We start from the raw sequence: 23,039 nt of genomic DNA, 5'->3' as shown, positions 1-23,039 counted from the left end.
CACAGTGTTTGATTCATTCGTTTCAATTCATATTCAGTCTTTCTGCAGAGTAATTTCATTCTCATTCAGGTCTTTGACAGCAGCACTCTGCATGATTTATATTCATTAGTGCTGTTCAGGTTAATCATCACGACTAGTTCTCACACTGATCAAACCTCCAGCACTCGGTGTGCAACTTATCTTTAATTCTGTAATGCCTAAGAAATTTGAAAACAATGTAGGCGTGGCTTAATTGTGCATTGGTTGCTGATTGGATGTTGAGATGTGGGCGTGGCTCTCAGATGAGTGTGAGGGGCGGGGTTTAACAGAATATGTCACTAAAGAGAAGACTAACCAATCACTGGAAGATCCAGTTATCTTAATTAATTAATAAATAAGTTAAAATAAAATATTTATTAAAATAAGTAAATAGATTCAACTAAATAGTAAAAAAAAACTGGATATTTAAATACATTTTTAAAATAAATAGATTAAAATAAATATTAAATTAAAATAAGTAAATAGATTAAATTGTAAAAAAGATCATTTAAATAAATAATATAAACTAAATAAAATAAAAATAAATATAATAGTACAGTTCTGTAGCGAGTGGGAAAAACAAAATAATAATAATTTAACTTAATAGAATTAAAATATTATGATAGGAATATTTAAATAATAATATTTTACACTTAATAAGAATAATAATTTTTCCAGTTATGATGCTTTAAAAAACAATTAAAAAAGTGAACATGTCAAACACTATAATACAGAAATAACTCCTGCACCGTGTAATCAATGCCAAAGAGTGCTGTTCTTCCTCAGCGTTTCTGTCTGGTTTACTTGAGATGCAACATGACAGAAGTTATGAGTCTTGTTTTCTGAGAAACTGAACATAATGATTAAAACAAGAACAAATATCTGTCAACGGCTCAGAAAAATCTACTTCATTCAAGTTTTCATACCCCACTGACAGATATTTGTTCTTGTTTTAATCAAAACTCACTTTCTCAGAAAACAGGACTTCATGTTTATTTTGCGTCTCCAGGAAATGTATCTTGATTTAAGGATGTTTAGATATTTGTAAAGGAAAACAAGACAGAAATACTGAAGAAGAAATTAATTTTTTTCAGTGCATGCGATATTTAATGTCATAACTTTCTGAATTTCAGATTTGCAGCTTTTCAGGCCTTAATTTGTGTAAAGGGGAATGAAGACTTTTGAAGACCCGCAGAAGCACTGTTACGGGGTTAATCATCACCCAGAGATGAGCCACCTGTAGAGTTAACAGCTGGTCAGGTTAGGTTAGGTTAGGTTAGGTTAGGTTAGGTCAGTCTGACCTTGAGGGTTCTGTCCATGGATGCGGACAGAGGTGATCCACTGGACTCCACTGAAGCGTGTTCACTGGACCCTGATGGGCCTGAATGCGGCTCTGCATGAGTCTGGGCAGCTCAACCCGACCGTGCCTTCGGCCCAGAAACGGCCGGACCCTCTCGGACACCTCAGACAGCGCCGGAGACCCAGCAGATCCAGACGGGTCCGGTTCTTCAGTCTGAACCGCTGCGGTCTCCGTCAGTCTCTGTCTCTTAGGAACATACGGCCTCACCGCAGACGCCTGCAGCTGAACCCTCTTCACGGAGGAACCGGACTGTGCTGCTGACACACGTGATGATGAAGATGAAGATGAGGAGGAGCTGATGATGATAAAGCTGAAGATCCTGATCCGTCTCGTGTCAGAATCCTCATAATCCACCAGTGAAGCCATATGAAGCTCTCAAACCCACACTACATGCTGATCACATTAGAGAAAATTTGACAAACAACAGTTTTAAAATGAATAATGAAAAGAATCCTCTAATTAACAAACCATAAAACTCCAAACCAGTCATAAGGGCCGGTTTTCTGAAATTGAGATTTATGCATCATCTGAAGCTGAATAAATAATTCAGGAACTTTCAGACAAAATAAGAGTCTCCATTGGACATTTCATGTTTATAAAAGCCACATCCTATATTAAACAGCTTGCTTGTATTAATGTTATCAAAGTGAAACAGCATGACTGAAAGTGTTTTAAATAATAGTTTTCACTGAGATTAGCGTGTCTGCCTCACGCGCGACCGGAAGTGCTGTAGGTGGAGTGAGTGTTTCCTGTCGGGCAGTTATCGGTGTGACGCGCCTACAGTGAGTGGAAATCAGCAACACAACACGGTGCGTTTATTTATTCTTCACTGTTATTTACTGCTGAAATGAACAGGTTATTATTACCGGTGTGAGTGCTGATAATGTTGAGCATATGTCGCGCGGCAGGCACAATATTAATAACCACATTCACTTCATTACAGGTGAAGATGTCAGATTTGATCCCGATGGATCTGTACGAGAAGCTGACAGCTCAGGCAGACACAGTGAGATCTCTGAAAGCTCAGAAGAGCCCCAAAGTGAGTCTGATACTGAAATAATAATCATCTTCTGCTGGAGCTTTCATGACATGTGATGTGATTAATGACATGTGATTATGTTGTCCCTCAGGCTGATGTGGACATGTGATGTGATTAATGACATGTGATTATTTAGTTGTTTCTCAGGCTGATGTGGACATGTGATGTGATTAATGACATGTGATTATGTTGTCCCTCAGGCTGATGTGGACGCCGCCGTCCAGATGCTGCTGCAGATGAAGCTGGACTTCAAGCGTGTCACCGGTCAGGACTATAAGGCTGGATGTCCTCCGGTGGACGGTGAGATGCTGGTGGATAACAGAGCGGCGCCGGAGGACGGAGATGATCAGGTGGATCCGTGGAACGTCTCCTCCAGCAGCGCCAAAGGAGTCGACTACGATAAACTCATCGGTCAGTCGATGTTATACTCATCATTTCAGTCCATCAGCGGAAGATCTGCTGCAGGTCTGACTTCATATATGACCCGTGATGAATAATGCACTAACGAGCTCATTCTGCTGCGGTCAGTGCGGTTCGGCAGCAGTAAGATCGATCAGGAGCTGGTGGACAGAATCGCCCGAGTCACGGGAAAAACACCGCACCGGTTCCTGCGCAGAGGAATCTTCTTCTCACACAGGTGCCACGGACCTCACTGGACATCAGAATAATACACAGGGAGAGGAAAGAAATAAATGTTGAAATAAATAAACAATTGATTAAAATAAATAATTAGTCAAAAAATAAATAAGTAAATAGATCAATCAAAATAAATAGTAAAAATAATATTTAAATAAATAAAAATGATAAAAACAAATAATAAAAAAAAAGATTTAAATAAGTTCCACAGTAAGTACAAAAAAATCCATTATTAATAATGTTATTGAATAGAGCTAAAATATGTTTGCCATATTTAAATAATAATATTTTACGCTCATTAAGAATAATCATTATTCACAGTATAAATTGGGGCTATGTAGTTGGAAATATATAGCTGTATTAAATATTCACATGAGGATCATGGCATCTGAAAGCTTGAGCAGCTGTGGTCTCATCTCTGTTTGTGATCCGCAGGGACATGCATCAGATCCTGGACGCGTACGAGAAGCAGAAGTCCTTCTATCTGTACACGGGTCGAGGGCCGTCCTCAGAGGCCATGCATGTGGGTCACCTGATCCCCTTCATCTTCACCAAGTGAGTCTTCCTCGGTGCGTCAGTGTTCAGCGGGAGTCTGTGAAAGCGCTGATGTGTGTGTGTGTGTGTGTGTGTGTGTCTCACAGGTGGCTTCAGGATGTGTTCGACGTTCCTCTGGTCATTCAGATGACCGATGATGAGAAGTATCTGTGGAAGGATCTGTCGCTGGACGAGTGCCATCGGTACGCGGTGGAGAACGCCAGAGACATCATCGCCTGCGGATTCGACGTCAACAAGACCTTCATCTTCTCCGACCTCGACTATATGGGGTACAAATACTCACCGTTATATTGCAACGTTTCATGCTGTATCAGTGCAGACAGCAGGTGGCGCTATTACATCACAACTGTGTGGTGGTTTATTTTTGATATATGATATACAATATTTACATATTTAAATAAAATACTTTTGAAAATCTGTAAACATTACATATCTAAAATACATATATATATTTTTTATATGTAAATATCTCAAATAATCATTTATATATAAATACATTTTATATATATATATATAATTTATATTACACATATAACAATGTAATACATATTATAAAATATATAAAGTATAAAACAGTTAAAATATATAGTGTGTATATTTACATATTTTAATAAATATTTTATGTAAATACACACATCTCAACAAATACATTTATTATATACATAAAATTGTGTGTGTGTGTATATATATATATATATATATATAATTTATATAAAATATAGTATATATGTAAATGTCAATAAATACATATTTAAATATATCTTATATACATATGTAAATAATAATAAAAAATATTGTGTATACACACACACACCTAAATAAATACATATGTATTTCCAATTTTATCCTTATATATAGTTCAATCATGTAAAGCAATATATATATATTACTATATAGCAAATCTCAACTCCTGGATTTTATATTGTAAAATGTAACTGTATTATGGTCCAGCTGTAATCTGATACGTGACTATAACGCATGAAGATATCATGATGATGATGATGTTCTGTGAAGCTGCTCTGAAGCGGTGTGTGGTGAATGTGACGTTTCTCCTGACAGGGCGAGTCCTGCGTTCTACAGGAACGTGGTGAAGGTCCAGAAGCACGTGACGTTTAATCAGGTCAAAGGCATCTTCGGCTTCACAGACAGCGACTGCATCGGTGAGGAGCGTCTCTGTTGGGCGGGAATCCCTCGAGTGTTTGTGTGTGGCGTTTAATGGCGTGTTCCTGCAGGTAAAGTCAGTTTCCCGGCCATCCAGGCGGCTCCGTCCTTCAGCGGCTCCTTCCCGCAGATCTTCGGCGAGCGGACGGACGTTCAGTGTCTGATCCCGTGTGCCATCGATCAGGTGAGACGCTCTGCTCGAGATCACGTGACCGCAGGTGATCATGTGACGTCTGCTCCTCACTAGGGCTGGGTACGGTTTCTGATTCTTATTGATTCCCAGTTTCGATTCCAACGCGGTTTAAAAAAATTATAAATGTCAAACACATATGTGACCCTGGAGCACAAAACCAGTCAGGAGGGTCAGTTTTTTTAAAATTGATATTTATACATCATCATCAGCTGAATAAATAATCTTTTCATTGATTTTAAAAGTCTTGAATCACATGCTCCGTTGAATGCTTTTCATTGGTTAAATATTTGTAAAAGCATGATAACCAATAGCACTGATTTAAAATAATAATAAGGAAATATAACAGAGAGGGGAAGTTTTTGATGGTTGGAAACACTGCCTCAAGTCTGTGATTCTGGAATTGATTCTGGATTCTCATCCCTGCTCCTCAGGACCCGTATTTCCGGATGACGCGGGACGTGGCTCCTCGGATCGGTTTTCCCAAACCGGCTCTGCTTCACTCCACCTTCTTCCCGGCGCTGCAGGGAGCTCAGACCAAGATGAGCGCCAGCGATGCCAACTCCTCCATCTTCCTGACCGACACGGCCAAACAGATCAAGAACAAGGTGCTTCATCAGGCTTGATTCTGACTCGGTAGTGTTCATAAGCAACGAAGCTGAGACTGACACCAGCTCTTGCTGTTCCAGATCAACAAACACGCCTTCTCCGGCGGGAAGGACACCGTCGAGGAGCACCGGAAGCTCGGCGGGAATCCAGACGTGGACGTTTCCTTCATGTATCTGACCTTCTTCCTGGAAGACGATGAACAGCTGGAGAAGATCAGACAGGTGAGATCAGACTCATGTATTTTCAGTGTTTATTATTATGCTCTTATTCAGTTTTGGGGGTAATGCAAGTTATGTAATCAGATGACCTTTTCAAGTAACTAGTAAAGTAAAGCATTACTTCTTAATATACTTCTCCAGTTCCTGTGTTTCTGATGTATTGAGTGACAGTGTTGAGAGAAATCAGAGCGTTGTGTGTGAACATGATCTTTCTTACAGTAAATAAATATATAAAGAACAAAATAACAGCTAAAAACCAAATGACATCAATATATAACAATATAGCTATATGAATGATAATATGAACATGTATTTACTCATCTCACCTGCACTAAAACACATTCAGTGTTCCTCAAAATCAATAAAAACAGTGAGATGCAAACTCAGGATATGATGGAAATCTGCAATAATGAAATATCCTGGATGTATTTTAATCCCATTTTATTAACCAATGTTTTCTAAATGTACTTTTCCTTCAGCCTGGGGCGTATTCACTTCACTTTTGTTGTGAAAGAGCTTTTTATTTTTATTTAATTAACCTTTGTTAATGTTAATAAAACATTTTACAGGTCATTAATGTTAACAGAACTTTCAGTAATGTATTCGTGAATGCTGAACTAATTTAATACGTGCTGTAGGAGTTTTGTCCGTATGAACTAAGTGTTAAGAAGTGAAAGCTTCTGGTAAAGTGTAAGCATAAACACTATTATGCGTGTGATGATGAAGTAGTTGTTGTGTTGCAGGACTACAGCAGCGGCGCGCTGCTCACCGGAGAACTGAAGAAGTGTTTGATCGAGACGCTTCAGCCCATGATCACCGCTCATCAGGAGAGACGCAGACTCGTGACGGACGAGATCGTACAACAGTTCATGAGCCCTCGCAAACTACACTTCAACTCCTAGAGACTCGCAGATCCACCACCATCATCATCATCATCATCATGCTGCTCTGCTCGCGTCTAATAAAGCTGATGCCGCCTGTGACCAATAAATAAAACACACTGATGTTTAAACAACACGTTTAATGTCATAATTACAGCACTGCTGATCCAGAACATTCTCATGAGTAAATGGTCCATTTAACACCTGATGGATTCACAATCCATCTGTAAAACAGGACACACACACACCTGACAGAAAGCATGTTAGTGTGTAAATCCCTGATACGAGTTAAACACGAGTGTCTTTAACACATGCCAACAGTCTTCAGTCATTTCAACAGATTACACAGAGAAGCAGCTCACGCACCAGACTGAGAGACACTGTTAGTAAAGGGTTAAACCTGCTCAGACAGGGAAAGGAGTAGTTATGTGATACACAAAAATACACAAAAAAGCCATTGGCTTATTTCCATTGTGGTCCTCGATATTTAAAAAAAATGGATGAACAAATCATAAATGGACTGCAATCAACATCAAGTTCAGAAACTCACCACACAAACTTCAAAACATCAACGATAAAACAACCATCTTTAAACCTTCCCTTAAAACACTACACCCAAGGAATGTATTCCTAGCAACAGAGCTAGTACTGTATATAAAAACACTCTTAAACCTATAAAAGAAATGCATATAATTACGACTGGCCCTTCTAGAATGAAACTGAACCTCTCTTACAAATACATCATATTCTAACAGATACTTTGAACCCATTTCTTTTAATATCTCAAACACCATCACCAGTTTTAGAAAAGTTACCCTTTTTTTGACTTTTAAAAAGCTAATTTTCCTCTAATGTTGACTCACAAATGCATCAGTGGATGTTGTTTCATGAGAACTAGTTCTGAAGCACCTGAGAGACGCCTCCAGCGAAGCCCGACAGGAAGATGTCAGCTTTCCGATGCGGCTCGGCGGCGCTTCTGTGCCGCAGCTCATGCAGGAGGAGCAGGACGTTCCTGTAGGTGCCGAACACCAGCGAGGAGCTGATGGAGACGGTGCTCAGCGGCATGGACATCCCTCGGTAGAAACCACTGACCTGAAACACGCCGGCCGGTTACTTACAGGCATAGCTCACACAAATTAAAATTCTGTCATCTTCAGAACACAAATTAAGATATTTCTGATGAACTCCGAGAGCTCTCCGACCCTAAACGATCCTAAAACGATCAAAGCTCAGAAACATTGCAAGAACAGTGTTCAAGATTCAAGATTTTTATTTGTCACATACACAATTATACAGAGTATAACCAGCAGTGAAATGTAGGTCAGGTCCGCTCCAAGGACAGTGCAATTATATAGAATACAAATATTAAGAAGAAGAAAAGTAGAAGAAAATTAAAATAATAAAATAAAATAAGAGATAAAAAAAAAAAAATATAAATGTGCAGGTCAGTATGTTGTTGACATAAATAGTAATATAAGAGGAATGTGCAAAAAAGTTGTCCAGGGTATTTAAATAGCAGCAATATGAGGTAGAAAAAATTATGAATAGCTTATTGATATAGTGATATTTACATGGAGTCATGTGATGTTATGACACAGAGTTAGAGTTTAGGAGCCTGATGGCCTGGGGGAAGAAGCTCCTCCTAAGTCTCTCAGTTTTTGCCATCAGGCTACGGAAGCGCTTACCAGATGGAAGCAAAGTGAATAGATGGTTACCAGGGTGATTAGAGTCCTTGGTTATTTTAACAGCTCTATTTTTGCAGCGTTTGAGGTAGATGTCCTGCAGAGAGGGGAGAGCAGACCCTGAGATGCGCTCAGCTAAGCGCACAACTCTCTGTAGTGCTTTGCAGTCCTGATTGGAGCTGTTTCCATACCACACTGAGATGCACTCAGTCAGTACACTTTCTATGGTCCCTGAATAGAGAGTTTTCAGGATTGCTGGTTCCGAATGATCGTTGGCGCGTGAAGCAGCGGTGATGCTCTCTGAGAGATCTGTATCAGATACCGAGCCTCCGGTGCCGGTGTCAGACCGTGTTTGTGTCCCTGCGGTGACCGCTGAGCGGCGCTCTCCACTGACGATGAGGAGGATGATGAAGAGTCACGTGTTACACAAACACCGATGATTCGCTGTTAGTCTGCTGCTGTAAACCCCGCTCAGCCAATCAGATCCCGAATACAGAAAGAGTTTTATTAATAATTATTTATAGCGCATATTGTTTGATTATATTTGAACGATATACCAGGACTATTTTCTAGTCCTGGTATATCGACTAGAAAATAAATAAATCAGAGAGTTTTGCAGTCAGCAGATGATGATTGTATGAGGTTCACGTCGATTGGTCAAACAGCTCTTGCCTCATGCATGAATGACGCAGGTGTCTTTCACTCGCACGGGTCAAGGCTGAAGAGCTGACCTCAGACTCGTATCTCAAACACATAGCAGCTCCGCCGGCCCGACACGTGTCTTAAACTCACTCTCAGTCGTTCCTGTTTCAGGTGCCGCAGGTGTGCTGGTCGGACATCCGTCTGATACGGTCAAGGTACGTCCGGTTTGACCAAACCAGTAAAACTCAGCAGAAATACTGACTGAAAGGTTCAAGGAACCAAAAATGGTTCTTCTACACTCTTAAAAATAAAGGCTCTTCACACTGCAAAAAAATGATTTCCTTCCTTAGTATTTTTGTCTTGTTTTCTAGTATAAATATCTGCAAATTCTGGAATTAAGATGCGTTTACTTGACAAGATGACTCAAGATATCTTGTCGTTTTCTGAAAATATCATCAACATTTTGTTAGTTTTTGCTTCAAACTAGTAAAATATCTTCCAATGGAGTAAGAAAAATAATCTTAATTCCAAGGCTAAACAAGATGATTTTTCTTACTCCATTAGCAGATATTTTACTTGTTTGAGGCAAAAACTAACAAAATGTTGATGATATTTTCAGAAAACGACAAGATATCTTGAGTCATATTGTCAAGTAAACGCATCTTAATTCCAGAATTTATACTAGAAAACAAAACAAAAATACTAAGGAAGAGAATCTTTTTTTTGCAGTGTATTGGTGTTTCCATGAAGAACCCTCAACATCCAGGCAGGGACGGATCCTGAGCAGAGGTGTCCTGGGCACGGACTGATTAAAGCTGAAATTGCACTCATTTTTTCTTAAATTCAAATAGTAATGGATTCTATTTACACCAAGTGAAATTAGCAGGACTTTCTACTACTCGCAAAATAGTGGCAATTGTCTGCACTTCAGTATTGTATTACATTATTTAACAGTATGCATTAATAACGTATTGAGTGTAAATTAATAATTTTAATTCAAATTATTAAATGGATGCCACCTTATTGGTACAATAAAGCCCTCCGGAGACCTACCCTAACCCTACCCAATACTTTATTTTCAACTTTATTCTTTCATTTTTATTGACAATAAATGCTTTTACGATGTGATATGAGATTTGAAAAAGGAGAAAAAAAGTTCGGCAAAACGCGGGTTCGAACCCAGGTCTAGCGTCAAACAGCATGCGCTTCTCCATCTGCGCCGCTGGATCTCATGATTTAAAGCCGTTTTTAATAATCTTGACCGTCCCTCACACGTTGGTGGGCTGAGTTACTGTTAATAGTCTCTGCCAAAAGTTGGGCAATTTGCACTAAGTGTAAGTAGACTTAAATTAAGACACGTTTACTTAGCAAGCAAAATGACAAGATATTTAGCCTTGTTTCTAGGGGAAAAACTAAATTAAATGCAAGTAAAATGGTCTTGTTTTAAGAATATGTTACCGCACTGGCAGATCATTTTCCGTGTTTGTTTAATCCTGGTTAGTGACACCAAAAACAGTTCTTACTGCTGGTTCCATGAAGGACCTTTAACATCCATAGAATCATTTTCCCTTGTACAAAAGAGCTTTTTAATAGATGAAAAAGGTGCTTTAGATTTGTAATATGCTATTTTAAAGATTAAGGAAAATGATTATTTTAAGAACTGATCACCGAAAGGTTCTTTGGGGAACCAAGAATGGTTTTTCTGTGGCATTACTGAGAGAAGCAGGTTTTGGAAGCTTTGTTGTGGGGAGTAGTGTTGTCAAAAATATGGATATTTCGATAAATATCGATACTGAAATATCTGAACGGTACCAATATTAATTTCCCGAAGTATGGATACACCGATCAGTGGCGTAACTTTACTTTGAAAAGTGGTGGGGACACCGCACAAAACGTTTTGCTATTTGTTTATTTAATAACCGAATTTACTTGGGGACTGAGTTCAGAGTTGGGAATGCACTTAATTTCCACACATGCATCACATTCACAAATATGTCTATAAACATCCAAAGCAAAAGCAAACGTAACATTCACAATGTGGAACAACTTGCTAAAAGGACAACTTGCTAAAAGTAGGTGTGATCAATGCACGCGCTGAACGAAGAATCAACATTACGTCAAGAGTCAAGACAAGCCCACAAAATGTTTCCTCATCCAATCAAATAATTTAACCAATCCTGAACTACGCAAAACCTTGTGTAAAACATGAATGAGAGTTCATTTGTGTTTGAAATAGTTAAACTACCTTTATTAATTAAATAATTAAATAAATGAAACGTTTTGACGAATCTTTTTTTTATGACGTTTTTATAAAAGCTCTATTTTTTCCTCCCCCACCCCACATGTAAAGGCTAGTTAACGGTAAATGTTGCTACCTATAGCATAAGTGTTAAAACATCAACAAAATGTCCAAAAGAAAGTGTGGAAGTGATATAAGAAGCTTTTTAGTGAAGCAGCCACGCACAGTAAAGGCCATTACACACTGAGTCCGAATTTTTCGTCCGAAATTTTCGCACGTTGAAAAATAAATACGAACTCACGTTGTCAATCACGTTTGCACACTGCCTCCGAAATTGTCGTCCGTCAAAAAAAAATCGGATCGGGTTCGATTTTTTGCGTTTTTCGCATCCGTATAAAGCATTTTGAGATGCTTTGAGAAGGTGTTTTGACCATTCAGAGCCACCGTACAAGCGAAAGCCAAAATCCAAAATGGTGTCAGACAAATTAATACACTTCGTCTTGCAGCACAGAGCACTTTATGACAAACAAATTGCGGAATACAAAGATACAGAATATAAAGAACTGCTGTTGCCTATTTTTTTATGCCTGGCGCGCACCTTTCCGATGCCGCAGTTCGGGGTGTGTGTGTGTGTGTGTCTGTGTGTGTATCCATACCTCAGACAGTCTCTGTTCAGGATAAATTGGTTCACGGAAATTGGTGGTCTTCTTTTTAATATGTGGATTCAGTATCGCTAGCAAAGTATCAAACTGAGGCACTGACATCCTGAAATAAACTTTGAATCTCTCGGGATAATCCCGCAGCTCTTTGATAAGGAGGTGGAACTCTCCTTCCTCTCTGCGCAATCTAAGGATTGGATGGACCCAATATTTCCTTTTTCTTTTTCTTTTTTTAAAAAGGGAGAGGCCAACAAAATCATCCTCGCTGCTTGAAGACATTTTGTATAGTTTTGCGAATTCTTTCGCAACGGATTAATTAAAACGCATTGGACTCAGTGTGCAAGGTCTCTGTGCGTGACGAATTTTTAAGATTGCGAATGCGAAAAAACTCAGTGTGCAGAGACCTTAAGACTAAAATACAGTATTAACATTGTAGACTACAAATAAATTTTAAAAGAGGTACAGGATCTGTAGACTAATTAATTATAGGGAAAGGAAACTACATATCCCATGACGCATATCGCGTATCTCGCGATAGTTTCACAACGAGACTTAATATTCATCTTTGAGGACGTTGAAAAGCTTCTGACCGGCGGAAAAAAATTGTTAAATGAATGAATTAGATTATGAAGAGTGACGATTTGTAGATGGTGCTTTTCCTTTAATACATACCTTACGCAATCTATTTTTCAGTTACTTTTTAAAAGTGGTGGGGACAATATCGAGCCTGGTAAAAAGTGGTGGGGACATGTCCCACCCGTCCCACCCGTAAATTACGCCTATGACACCGATACTAGCCGAGCTTCTCTCCAGAGGCGCGTGCACAAGCACCACACGTGACCGCACTCGTCTCCTTCGCTCTGGTTAAATAGCACAAGTGAAGTGAATAGAAAGATGACTGCTCTGGTTGTTAAAGAACACAGCAGGAGCGCTATCTGTAGGGATCTATGATCTCCGCGATGCAGAGAACGCCACGGAATCCAGTCATAAACACGGAATTTACAGTTTAACGCGGAATGGCACGGAATCTGTCAAAGTTTGGATGAATTAATCAAAAGTAGGTCATTACACAAATCAAATCGCGATATGGACTAGTATCTGTAAATATTAAGCTGCAAAAGTGGATTTAAATATGAATCCTGCATGTTCTGCGCGTCTCTGAGTGAATGTGCTGCACGTGCGGTTGTGTTTACTAATGTGGCGCTCGCGGTGATTTCAGCGTCTGCGTCTCAATGAGGACATAAATACATCAACAATATCTCCAGAACTGATCTGAAAGCACTTTACCAGCATTTTACCATTTAATTTGAGTAAAACTAGCTCATATCATACACACACAGAACTTTAGAAGTATTCACGGCAACCCGTCAAAATAAAAGTTCAGTTTAACAGCCTATTAAAGACCGTGTGCCAGAAATAGGCTATATTACTATTATTTAGTAGAATGTACATAATACTACTAATTACTAATTATAGGGTAAGTGTTGTTGTAATGATGTGTGATATGACATTATCAAGTAGGCTATATCATCAAATCACACACAGAGTGCACGCACTTGATTTATTAATGTATAACACACACACACACACACCCACCCAAACACACACACACACACCCAAACACACACCCAAACACACCCACAAACAAACAAACACCCACACCCACAAACAAACAAACACACACACACACACACACACACACACACACACACCCACCCAAACACACACACACACACCCAAACACACACACACACACCCAAACACACCCACAAACAAACACACACACACACACACACACACACACACACACACACACAATTCATAGACAGATTATTGTTGACTGATCATCAGTGTTTTTGATTCATGAAGCTCAAGGAAACATGCGTCACACACACACACACAACACACACACACACACCTTCTTTCAACATTCAATAAATATGGAAACACATTCAGGAATATGTGTCTCACAAAATGTAGAGCATTTAAAGGGTGAACTGTCTGAAGATTAACCCACAAACACTCATGAATGCATGTCCAGACTGAGCTCAAGACACTACGAATCACAAACTTGCCAGCTCTGTAAATGATTAGAGAAAAACTGGCCATTATTCACTAAATTACATATTTAAGTTGATATATTTCATATAAAATTGCATTGTGTATGATAGACACAGACTCTGACTTTTTAGCCTCCACATAGCCGGAGGATATCAGACACATTTTAGACCGTTTTCATCCGTCATGTCATGCTAAGCAAGAATACGCATGTTTCTGCGAGTTTGTGTTTGGAATTCAGTCAATGCCGGCCTTTTTTCATACAATAATCAAATGCACTGAGCAGAGCATTAAAATCTTTGACATGTGACAACATCAGCTCTAAATATCTTCAAACTGCTAAGAATTGTAGTCTGAGGTTAAAAAAACTAGTCTGTGTCCATCATGCACGGCACAACTTTCTTTGAAATCTGTGACTGCCAGCTCTGTCAACAGTGTTGTAGAGTAGTTTATGCCAGCATTATGACAAAAACAAAACCTAAGAGGACAAGAACAAACACAGCAAACTAATTTCCAACCATTATCAGCTGATTACTGACAGATATATGATGGAGAGGAAGATCAGAGCCGTGATGAAGAGCGGCCTCTAGTGGCTCAAAACCACACACAAACCTGATGATCTCAAACACACCGAAGGAGAAAACAGACGAGCGATTATTAAAACGATGAAGCTCTTTTATTCTCAAAGTAGTTCCTGCTCACACAGAGTCTCTATTACCTTTAAACTTAAATACTTCTGAATTACCGTAACGGCAACATTCATAATCTGATGTGCAGAACCTTCCTAAACAGAAAACAATTACGTCACATAAACGGACGATATAATCCTGATTATTCATAAAAATAAATCCATATTTCATAATGCATTAAAGTGCTGAGTATAAGTTAGAGCTGGTTAGTCATGAGCGCAGAATCGCAGCTGTAGCGCAGACAGCGGTAAACGTCCTCGGCTCTGGAGCGGCTCATGAGCGCAGACGCCTGCAGCTCCTCCACTGAACTGAAACACAACAGACACTCAATCACATCAACACCTGAACACTGGATATAAGGGGCCATTTATGTATTTATACATCATCTGAAGCTGAATAAATAATCTCTCCATTGATGTATGGTTTGTTATGATAGGACAATATTTGTCTGAGATACAACTATTAGAAAATCTGGAATCTGAGGGAGCAAAAAAATCTAAATATTGAGAAAATCTCCTTTAAAGTTGTTCAAATGAAGTTCTTAGCAATGCATATTACTAATCAAAAATGAAGTTTTGATATATTTACGGTAGGAAATGTACTAAATATCTTCATGGAACATGATCTTAATATCCTAATGATTTTTGTCATAAAAGAGAAATGTATAATTTTGATCCATACAATGTATTGCTGTCTATTGCTACAAATATATAAAAAAATGTTATGTTTATAGATTAAATATATTTATATATAATATAAAATATAAGAATATAAATGTATAAATGTAAATATTTTCAAAATATATACTATGTGTGTATTTATATATAATAAATATATACATTACACATACATATATATGTAAACAAAAACCTTTATTTTGGATGCGATTAATCATTTGACAGCATTAATATATACACAGTGCCCTCCATAAGTATTGTAACAGTAAAGACAAAATAACTCTGTTGGCTGTGGAGTCAAGACATTTACAAATATGACTAAAAGATGAATATGAGACAAAACTACAGAATGTCATATTTTATTATTAGCCGTTTCAACACATACATGTTTTATCAGCTAAGAAGTTCAGCACTTTTAGAGTTCATCCCTCTATCTGATGTGAGCATAAGTATAGGAGCAGTTGCCTCACAGGTCTTTCTAAGTGATCAGCTGTGTCCTGTTGCATTAATTCTTCAGATATTAAAAGCAGGGAATGTGTCGTATCAGTTATATCCATTACTTCTGTATTCTGAATCTTGCATTCGATGATGACACACAAACCAGGATGAAGACGAGGGAGCTGACTTTGAGAGAAAAGCAAGCAATTTGGATGCTAAAAGAAAAGAGGAAGTCAGTTAGAGCTCTAGCAAAAACAAAGGGCAAGGAGAAATCAAGAGTTTGGAAACCACCAGCAACTAACAACTACCTGATCGGCTGAGAAAACAACAGTAGTTGATGACAGACAAATCATAAAAGCTGTGAAAATGAACCCTAAAAGACATGTCTGTAAAATCAGCAACAACTTCCAGAAAGCTGGGGTGATGCTCTGACAATCTACTGTCCTCAGGAGACTTTGACACAGAATTACAGATGCTACACAGCAAGATGCAAACCTCTGACCAGCACCAAACATAGAAAGACAAGATTAGAGTTTGCAAAAAAGCACAAAGGTGAGCCAGAAGAGTTTCGGAACTGTGTTTATGGACCGATGAGACAAAGATGAACCTTTATCTAAGGGATGGGAAGCAAAAATGTGGAGAAAAAAAGGGAACTGCAATGATCCCAAGCATACAGCCTCATCTGTAAAGCATGGTGGAGGTGGTGTCATGGCATGGGCATGCATGGCTGTCTCTGGAACAGGCCCTCTCAACTTTACTGATGACTTAATGTATGATGACAGTAGCAGAATGAATTTGGAAGGGTACAAAACCATCTTGCCTACCAATATTCAAGAAAATGCCACCAGATTCATTGGGAAGTGCTTCATATTGCATCAGGACAATGACCCAAAACACCCTGCAGTTCAGTCAAGGAGTTTATAAGAGCAAAGAACTGGAAAGTGTTAGATTGCCCAAGTCAATCTCCAGATTTAAATCTGATTGAACATGAATTTCAGCAGCTGAAGAGGAGAGTAAAGGCAGAAACTCCCCAAAACAAGCAACAATTGGAATTGTCTGCATTAAAGGCTGGGAAAAGTATTTCAAAGGATGAGAGCAAGAGTCTGGTGATGTCTATGGGTCCCAGACTCACTGCTGTGATTGTGTGCAAGAGATCTGCAACTAAATAATAGCTTTTAATCTTTTATATCTGCCTTATGTTCAACTGTCCCAATACTTATGCTCACATCAATGAGTGGGATGAACTCTAAAAGTGCTGTTCTTTTTATTTGGTAAAACATATATATGTTGAAACGGCTAATAATAAAATGTGACATTCTGTAGTTTTGTCTCATATTCATCTTTTAGTCATATTTGTAAATGTCTTGACTCCACAGCCAACAGAGCAATTTTGTCTTTACTGTTACAATACTTATGGAGGGCACTGTATGTATATATATATATATATATATATATATATATATATATATATATATATGCAGGTGTGCATTAAAACCGTTTAAAGTCAGTTTAATAATTCTATATTAATAAGCTGCTTTTATTAACGCACAGAGATCTGAGTTTGCGCACAGAAACATTCAGAAACTTGCTGTCAAGGCTGACTTTTATTAATAGCGATACTGAATCCTGAATCGCTACACTATATTTCTCAGCAACGAGGGGTAAAATCGCTGATTCTGATTTAAAACTCACAGCTTCACTGTTTGAGCGTCAGGTGTGGATGAGCGCACCTGTTGATCATGTGACTGACGGAGCTGAAGTGATGGCACATGTTCAGCGCGCTGACGTAGCTCACGTGAGGCAGCGTCAGGTAGAACTGGAGAGCCTGCTGCCGGTGACCTTTGACCTCTAGGGGCACGCCGATGGCCTGACCTTTCCTCTGCTCCACCTGTGCGAGCTCGGCCAGTAGAGCGGCGGTGTCATCTGGACCGTTGCTGACCAGCAGCCTCACGCCGGCCTTCACCAGCGCCGCCAGCGTCCCGTCGTAACAGCGGCTGCGCTGAAACACTCGCACCGTCTCGCCTGAGAACCACAGACAGATACTGACGTCACCTGACCACATTCAAACCACACTGAAACACTCAGACAGTCCAAAGAAACAAAGATGAAACTGTCTGTTTTAAGCCAAAAGCTGTGTTTATATAAAACAAATCATCACTGAGACGTTTTTGTCTAAAATACAAGTCCATAATCCATAATAACTCTTCCTCCAGTGAAAAAGTGCATCAAAATCCAGACACATATTTGTTTAGATCTGTTTTGTCTTGTAAACGCTGCTTGATCTGTGCAGATTTCTCTCCTGATTCAGACCAGAACACTTTTTTTCACTGGAGGAAGAGTTATTATGGATTATGGACTATGTATTTTAGTTATTAGTATTTAGTTTCAGCTTTGGTCTTCTCCAGATGTTAACTGATGGACTGGAGTGGTGTGGATTATTGTGATGTTTTTATCAGCTGTTTGGACTCTCATTCTGACGGCACCCATTCACTGCAGTGGAGAGACTGTGTGTGATGTTTTCTCTCATTTCATTGGTCATTTAATGTTACAACGTAAAGGAATTAGAGTAAGATTTTTTTTCTATATTGTGATGTACAGCAGAATGTAACAGATTAACAAAAGAGGAGAAAATGTGAAGCGGGATATGGTTTGTGCATCAGTTGAGATGTGTGTGTGTGGCATTCGTGAATCTGAATGAGAGTTTGCATTGGATTGTAAGAAAGGGCCGGCATTTAAAAGCACTAAATGATTGGAGAATAACTGCACACATCGCCAGAGAGAAACCTGACATTGCATTGTTATGACATTTTGATTAAAAACAAAAAACTAAACATGCATGTATGAAACTTTCACAATAAGCTCTCATGATTTCAAAAACATGCATTTATAAAATAGAGATTGAAGTTATTTCATGCTTTAAGTGCTTCTGATGGTGTAAGGATGTTGGTTCTCACCGGGTTTGGCGCGGTCTCTCTCGATGATCAGACACACGCGCTCGAACGTCGCCTGCAGCCGCTGCATTCGGTCCTGCAGCCGTTTGCGGTTCTGGACGCCGGTGAGCTCGGACTCGCTCTGCCGCTCCACCGCCATGCGGTTGCTCACGATGAAGTCTGAGCTGATCAGAGAGCAGACGTGAACCTGCAGGCCGTGTCGCAGACGCAGACGGGACACGACCTCTGACCCCCCGCTGATGCAGCGGCTGTCCACTAGCACTCTCAGAGAAGCGTCTGCGGCCGGCGGGATCTGCGTCTGCGCAGTCACTGCAGTCCCCTGCAGACGGGAACACAGCACCCATCAGACACCAGCAGCGCTTGAACTGTGTGCAAATCAGCTGGGGTTTAAAAGACCATTAATATTCCTGATTTAACTGCACTGACACTATCAGACGAGCTCAAAACTGGATCTGAATTATGACTATCTTCTGTAGAGCTGCTTTACAGCTGAAACTGAAAACACTGATATTGTCTTGTTTATTTCTGTGAAGCTGCTTTGAAATGATCTGTATTGTATAAATTTATTTTAGAAATAAATGTGAGTTGATTTTACATCAATTCTGTTACCCAGCGATACGATATAGCAGCTGATACCTCAGAGAATGCTGTGATATGATTGTGATTTGATTAGATCCAGGGTTCTGTGGATATATTAATATTACAACACAATAAAGGAATAGTTCACTCAAAAATGAATATTCTGTCATCATTTACTCTTCCTCAAGTTGTTCCAAACCTGTACGAGTTTCTTCTGTTGAACATAAAGGATAATATTTTGAAGAATGTTGGGAACCAGTTGACGGCAGCCATTGACTTTCATAATATGGAAAAAATACTATGAAAGTCAATGGCTACCATCAACTGTTTGGTTTTATTTTTGGGTGAACTATCAGTTTATCATTAAAAAGGAACTCTCTGAAAACTACAAATCCTGTGTCCCAGCTGTGACATTCACAAAAAAGCACTTTAGTTTCCTTAAATAATATCATCTGATGAAGCTCATCATTGGTTTATGAAACGACGATGTTAAGAAGGTCTTTCAGTCTCCTCTTTAATCTATACATAAATATATAGATATAATAAAGATATGAATTATTTGATGACAGCTTGATGATGCAGAAGTGGCTAACAGAGCGTCAAAACTGCATCTGAAAAATACATATCAATATTTTTAACGTATTGCATCAATACATCGTATCACTAGTCATAGGGCTGGGCAATTTGTTATTATTTCTAAACAATATGTTTGTGGATATGATATGTTTAAGACAAGTTTGTACAATTTTTGCCTTCATGCTTTCATCTTTTCTGCAAAGATATTTAAGAAGTGAATTTGTTTTACATTGAACTTCATATGTGCTGCACTTGGAACAGAACTTCCTTTTTTTTTCATAAACATCTGTGTCCCTGCAGCACAGAAGCAGTCATGAGTAACACAGGTATATCTGTAGCAATAGACAACAATACATTGTATGGATCATAATTATACATTTCTCTTTTATGACAAAAATCATTAGGATATTAAGATCATGTTCCATGAAGTTTAGTAAATTTCCTACCGTAAATATATCAGAACTTCATTTTTGATTAGTAATATGCATTGCTAAGAACTTCATTTGAACAACTTTAAAGGAGATTTTCTCAATATTTAGATTTTTTTGCTCCCTCAGATTCCAGATTTTCTAATAGTTGTATCTCAGACAAATATTGTCCTATCATAACAAACCATACATCAATGGAGAGATTATTTATTCAGATTTCATGATGATGTAAAAATCTCAATTTTGAAAAATTGACCCTTAAGACTGGTTTTGTGGTCCAGGGTCACATATGAAAGAGAAAGTTATTTGAATCATGTTGTAATTATGTTTTGTTGACTAGTAAAATGTGAAAATATCAAAATTGTTATCTTGAATTGGACACACATTCTAAGAAAAAATAAAATAAAAAAAGAAATAAAAGATGATATTTTTCCATATCGCCCAGCCCTAGTTAGGTTACACCTCGTTACACCTTTAATTCAACACACTGATCTGGGAACAGAGCTGCTGTGAGATCATGTGATTCTCACCGGTTTCTCCGGGAGGAAGTCGAGCTCGTCTGACAGCGCCGCCTGATCGCTGAGTCTCTGCCGCTTCCTGTCGTCTCGCTCCGTCGGTCTGGAGACGCTCTGGAGACACTGTGGTACATTAAACACAGAGTCTGTCTGCTCTTCCTCTTCCTCCTCCTCCTCGCTGGAGTCCTGGAGCCGGATGATCCGCGAGCGCTTGCTCTTCCCGTTCCTCTCTGACTGGATTCCTCCGTTCTCCGCTCGGATCTGGACTCTGCGGCGCGTGGCGTACTGTTTCCTCCCGTCGACGTACGAGTCTTCATGGATCACCTCCACAGGCTCTTCATCACCTTCGTTCTCATCCTCCTCATCCTCACTCCCATTGACCACAAAGCTGTCCTCGCCGTACGTCTCGTCCTGTTCTGGGATCTGAAGCACCGGCAGCACAAACACAGAGTCTCGATTAAAACTGACTCAATAGCTATGTTTCCATCCATCTATTTTTATGTGCATCTTAGAATATCACATAAAAAAAAAAAACGCTGGACGGAAACACTGAGATGTGCATTCATTTTAAAAATGCGCATATAAAAAAAACTTATGTGCACAACTGAGTAGGATAAACTTTTTATCCGATAAGACAAAATGCACATAAACTATGATGAAAACTCTGAATAAATTCCTTCATGCGCATCAAAAGTCATGTGAGAGACAGGATAACTGAGTAACCAGCGGATCGATCTCGTTCACAGCATCTGAAATGTTGTTTGGGTCGTTCTGAAATGCCTGAGCAAAGTCTGTATAATTGTGTTAAACGACTGCGTTCCCAAACATCAGCATCCGCCTCAGAAAGCAGTGACAGTATTTATTGTGTTTATCTGCTCGCTCTGAGACGCAAGTCATTCATCAGATATGAACATTATTATATTCAGTGGCTTCAACTACTGTTCTTAGTGATGCATAGTGCCAGTGTTTCAGGAAGTGATGATTGTGTTCTCTTTGACTCGTTGGATGGAAACGGTGCCTTATTCGTAAATGGTTTATGCTATATTCCAGTTTTGCGCATACAGTAAGTTAAATTCGAATCGTTGATTATTGATTATTATCGTTGATAGGATGATTGTCATGATGTGTTTTCAACAGCTGATGTTTGAGAGTCTCAAGATCTTCAATTTCGCGACTCCTGCTCACCTGTGAGAAGATATCCACGTTATGTTTGGGTTTATACGTCATTCGAACCCGGTTCTGCAGCGCTGGACTCCTCACAGACTTCAGATAGAAAGCCTGCATCTCAGAGTCTGACGATGAGAAGCACATTTATTACAGGGAGAGATGAAAAACATTCCAAAGTTTGGGGTCGGTCAGATTTTTTAATGTTTTATTAATGTTCACCAAGACTGCATTTATTTGATAACCCCCCCCCCCCCCCCCCCATTAAAACAGTGAAATATTATTCTAATGTAAAACAGCTGTTTTCTATGTGAATATGTGTTAAACTGTAATTTATTTCTGTGATTATTGAGCATCATTACTCCAGTCTTCAGTGTCACATGATCTTCAGAAATCATAATAATATACTGATTTACTGCTCAACAAACATTTCTGATTATTATCAATGTTGAACACAGTTGTGCTGCTCAATATTTTTGTGGAAACTGTGATAGATTTTATTTTTCAGGATTCACAGATGAGCAGAAAGTTCAAAAGAACAGCATTTATTTGAAACAGAAATCTTTAACATCATAAATGTTTTTATTGCACTTTTGATCAGTTTAATGCATCCTTGTTGAATATGGTGGTGGTGTTTGTGGCAGTGGAGGTTCAGATGGAGAAGCAGTGAATCTCACCGTTCAGACCCTGAGAGCACTGAGTCGTGTTCACCACAAACCCCTGCAGCGAGTGGTTCTGTTCATCTCCTTCATCTTCATCTGAGGAAACATCTTCATCTTCAGAGAGCTCGGCCTCCTCATCCAGAAACTGCCGTGCCTTGCGGCGGACCTTCTAGAAGACACAAGAAACGACGCGTGAGACGATAATCAAAGACCTGGTGCTCTGTCCGTATGTTTTGATCATGTGACGTATTTGCATTTGTAAAACCGCATTTTTCCATCTTAAAAATATATCTAAATTACGACCTATGCTCTCAATGTCAAATGCAGAAACATTAATTCATGCATTCATGACCTCGAGGTTAGATTATAGTAATGCTTTATTGGGTGGTTGCTCTGCACGTTTAATAAACTCC

At 39.1% G+C, this 23,039-nt stretch overlaps 2 protein-coding genes across 7 annotated transcripts in view; one reads left to right on the top strand and one right to left on the bottom strand.

Moving 5' to 3' along the window:
• Window positions 1-2,110: 2,110 nt before the first annotated feature.
• LOC306886219 (tryptophan--tRNA ligase, cytoplasmic) lies at window positions 2,111-6,802 on the top strand. Of its 2 annotated transcripts, none has more exons than XM_079443159.1 (11): window positions 2,111-2,187; window positions 2,322-2,417; window positions 2,618-2,828; window positions 2,946-3,054; window positions 3,489-3,608; window positions 3,695-3,877; window positions 4,668-4,768; window positions 4,841-4,953; window positions 5,394-5,567; window positions 5,649-5,789; window positions 6,530-6,802. In XM_079443159.1, exons 2-11 carry the CDS (start codon window positions 2,328-2,330, stop codon window positions 6,686-6,688), a joined length of 1,401 nt encoding a protein of 466 aa, XP_079299285.1. In that variant the 5' UTR covers window positions 2,111-2,187; window positions 2,322-2,327; the 3' UTR covers window positions 6,689-6,802. The 2 variants fall into 2 exon arrangements, with proteins under 2 accessions (XP_079299285.1, XP_079299286.1); XM_079443160.1 differs by having other exon boundaries at window positions 2,158-2,233; window positions 6,530-6,799.
• Window positions 6,803-14,603: 7,801 nt separating this feature from the next.
• Window positions 14,604-23,039, bottom strand: part of LOC306886385 (Fanconi anemia group M protein-like) — a 59,367-nt gene continuing 50,931 nt past the window's right edge. For 3 of the 5 annotated variants that reach the window (XM_079443436.1, XM_079443438.1, XM_079443437.1), the window contains exons 20-25: window positions 22,642-22,795; window positions 21,986-22,092; window positions 20,816-21,223; window positions 18,706-19,021; window positions 17,482-17,773; window positions 14,604-14,944 (exon numbers count right to left, since the gene is read on the bottom strand). In XM_079443436.1, coding sequence (XP_079299562.1) covers window positions 14,833-14,944; window positions 17,482-17,773; window positions 18,706-19,021; window positions 20,816-21,223; window positions 21,986-22,092; window positions 22,642-22,795 — 1,389 coding nt within the window. In that variant the 3' untranslated portion in view covers window positions 14,604-14,832. Of the gene's footprint in view, window positions 14,945-17,443; window positions 17,774-18,705; window positions 19,068-20,815; window positions 21,224-21,985; window positions 22,093-22,641; window positions 22,796-23,039 lie in introns of all 5 variants that reach the window. The other 2 variants (XR_013785624.1, XM_079443439.1) reach the window with 2 other exon arrangements.

The sequence above is a fragment of the Barbus barbus genome, assembly GCF_936440315.1.
Source record: "Barbus barbus genome assembly, chromosome: 20".
In the NCBI taxonomy this organism is placed as follows: Eukaryota; Metazoa; Chordata; class Actinopteri; order Cypriniformes; family Cyprinidae; genus Barbus; species Barbus barbus.
The sequence above is the reverse complement of the archived record's forward strand: the minus strand, read 5'-3'. Positions and strand labels throughout refer to the sequence as shown.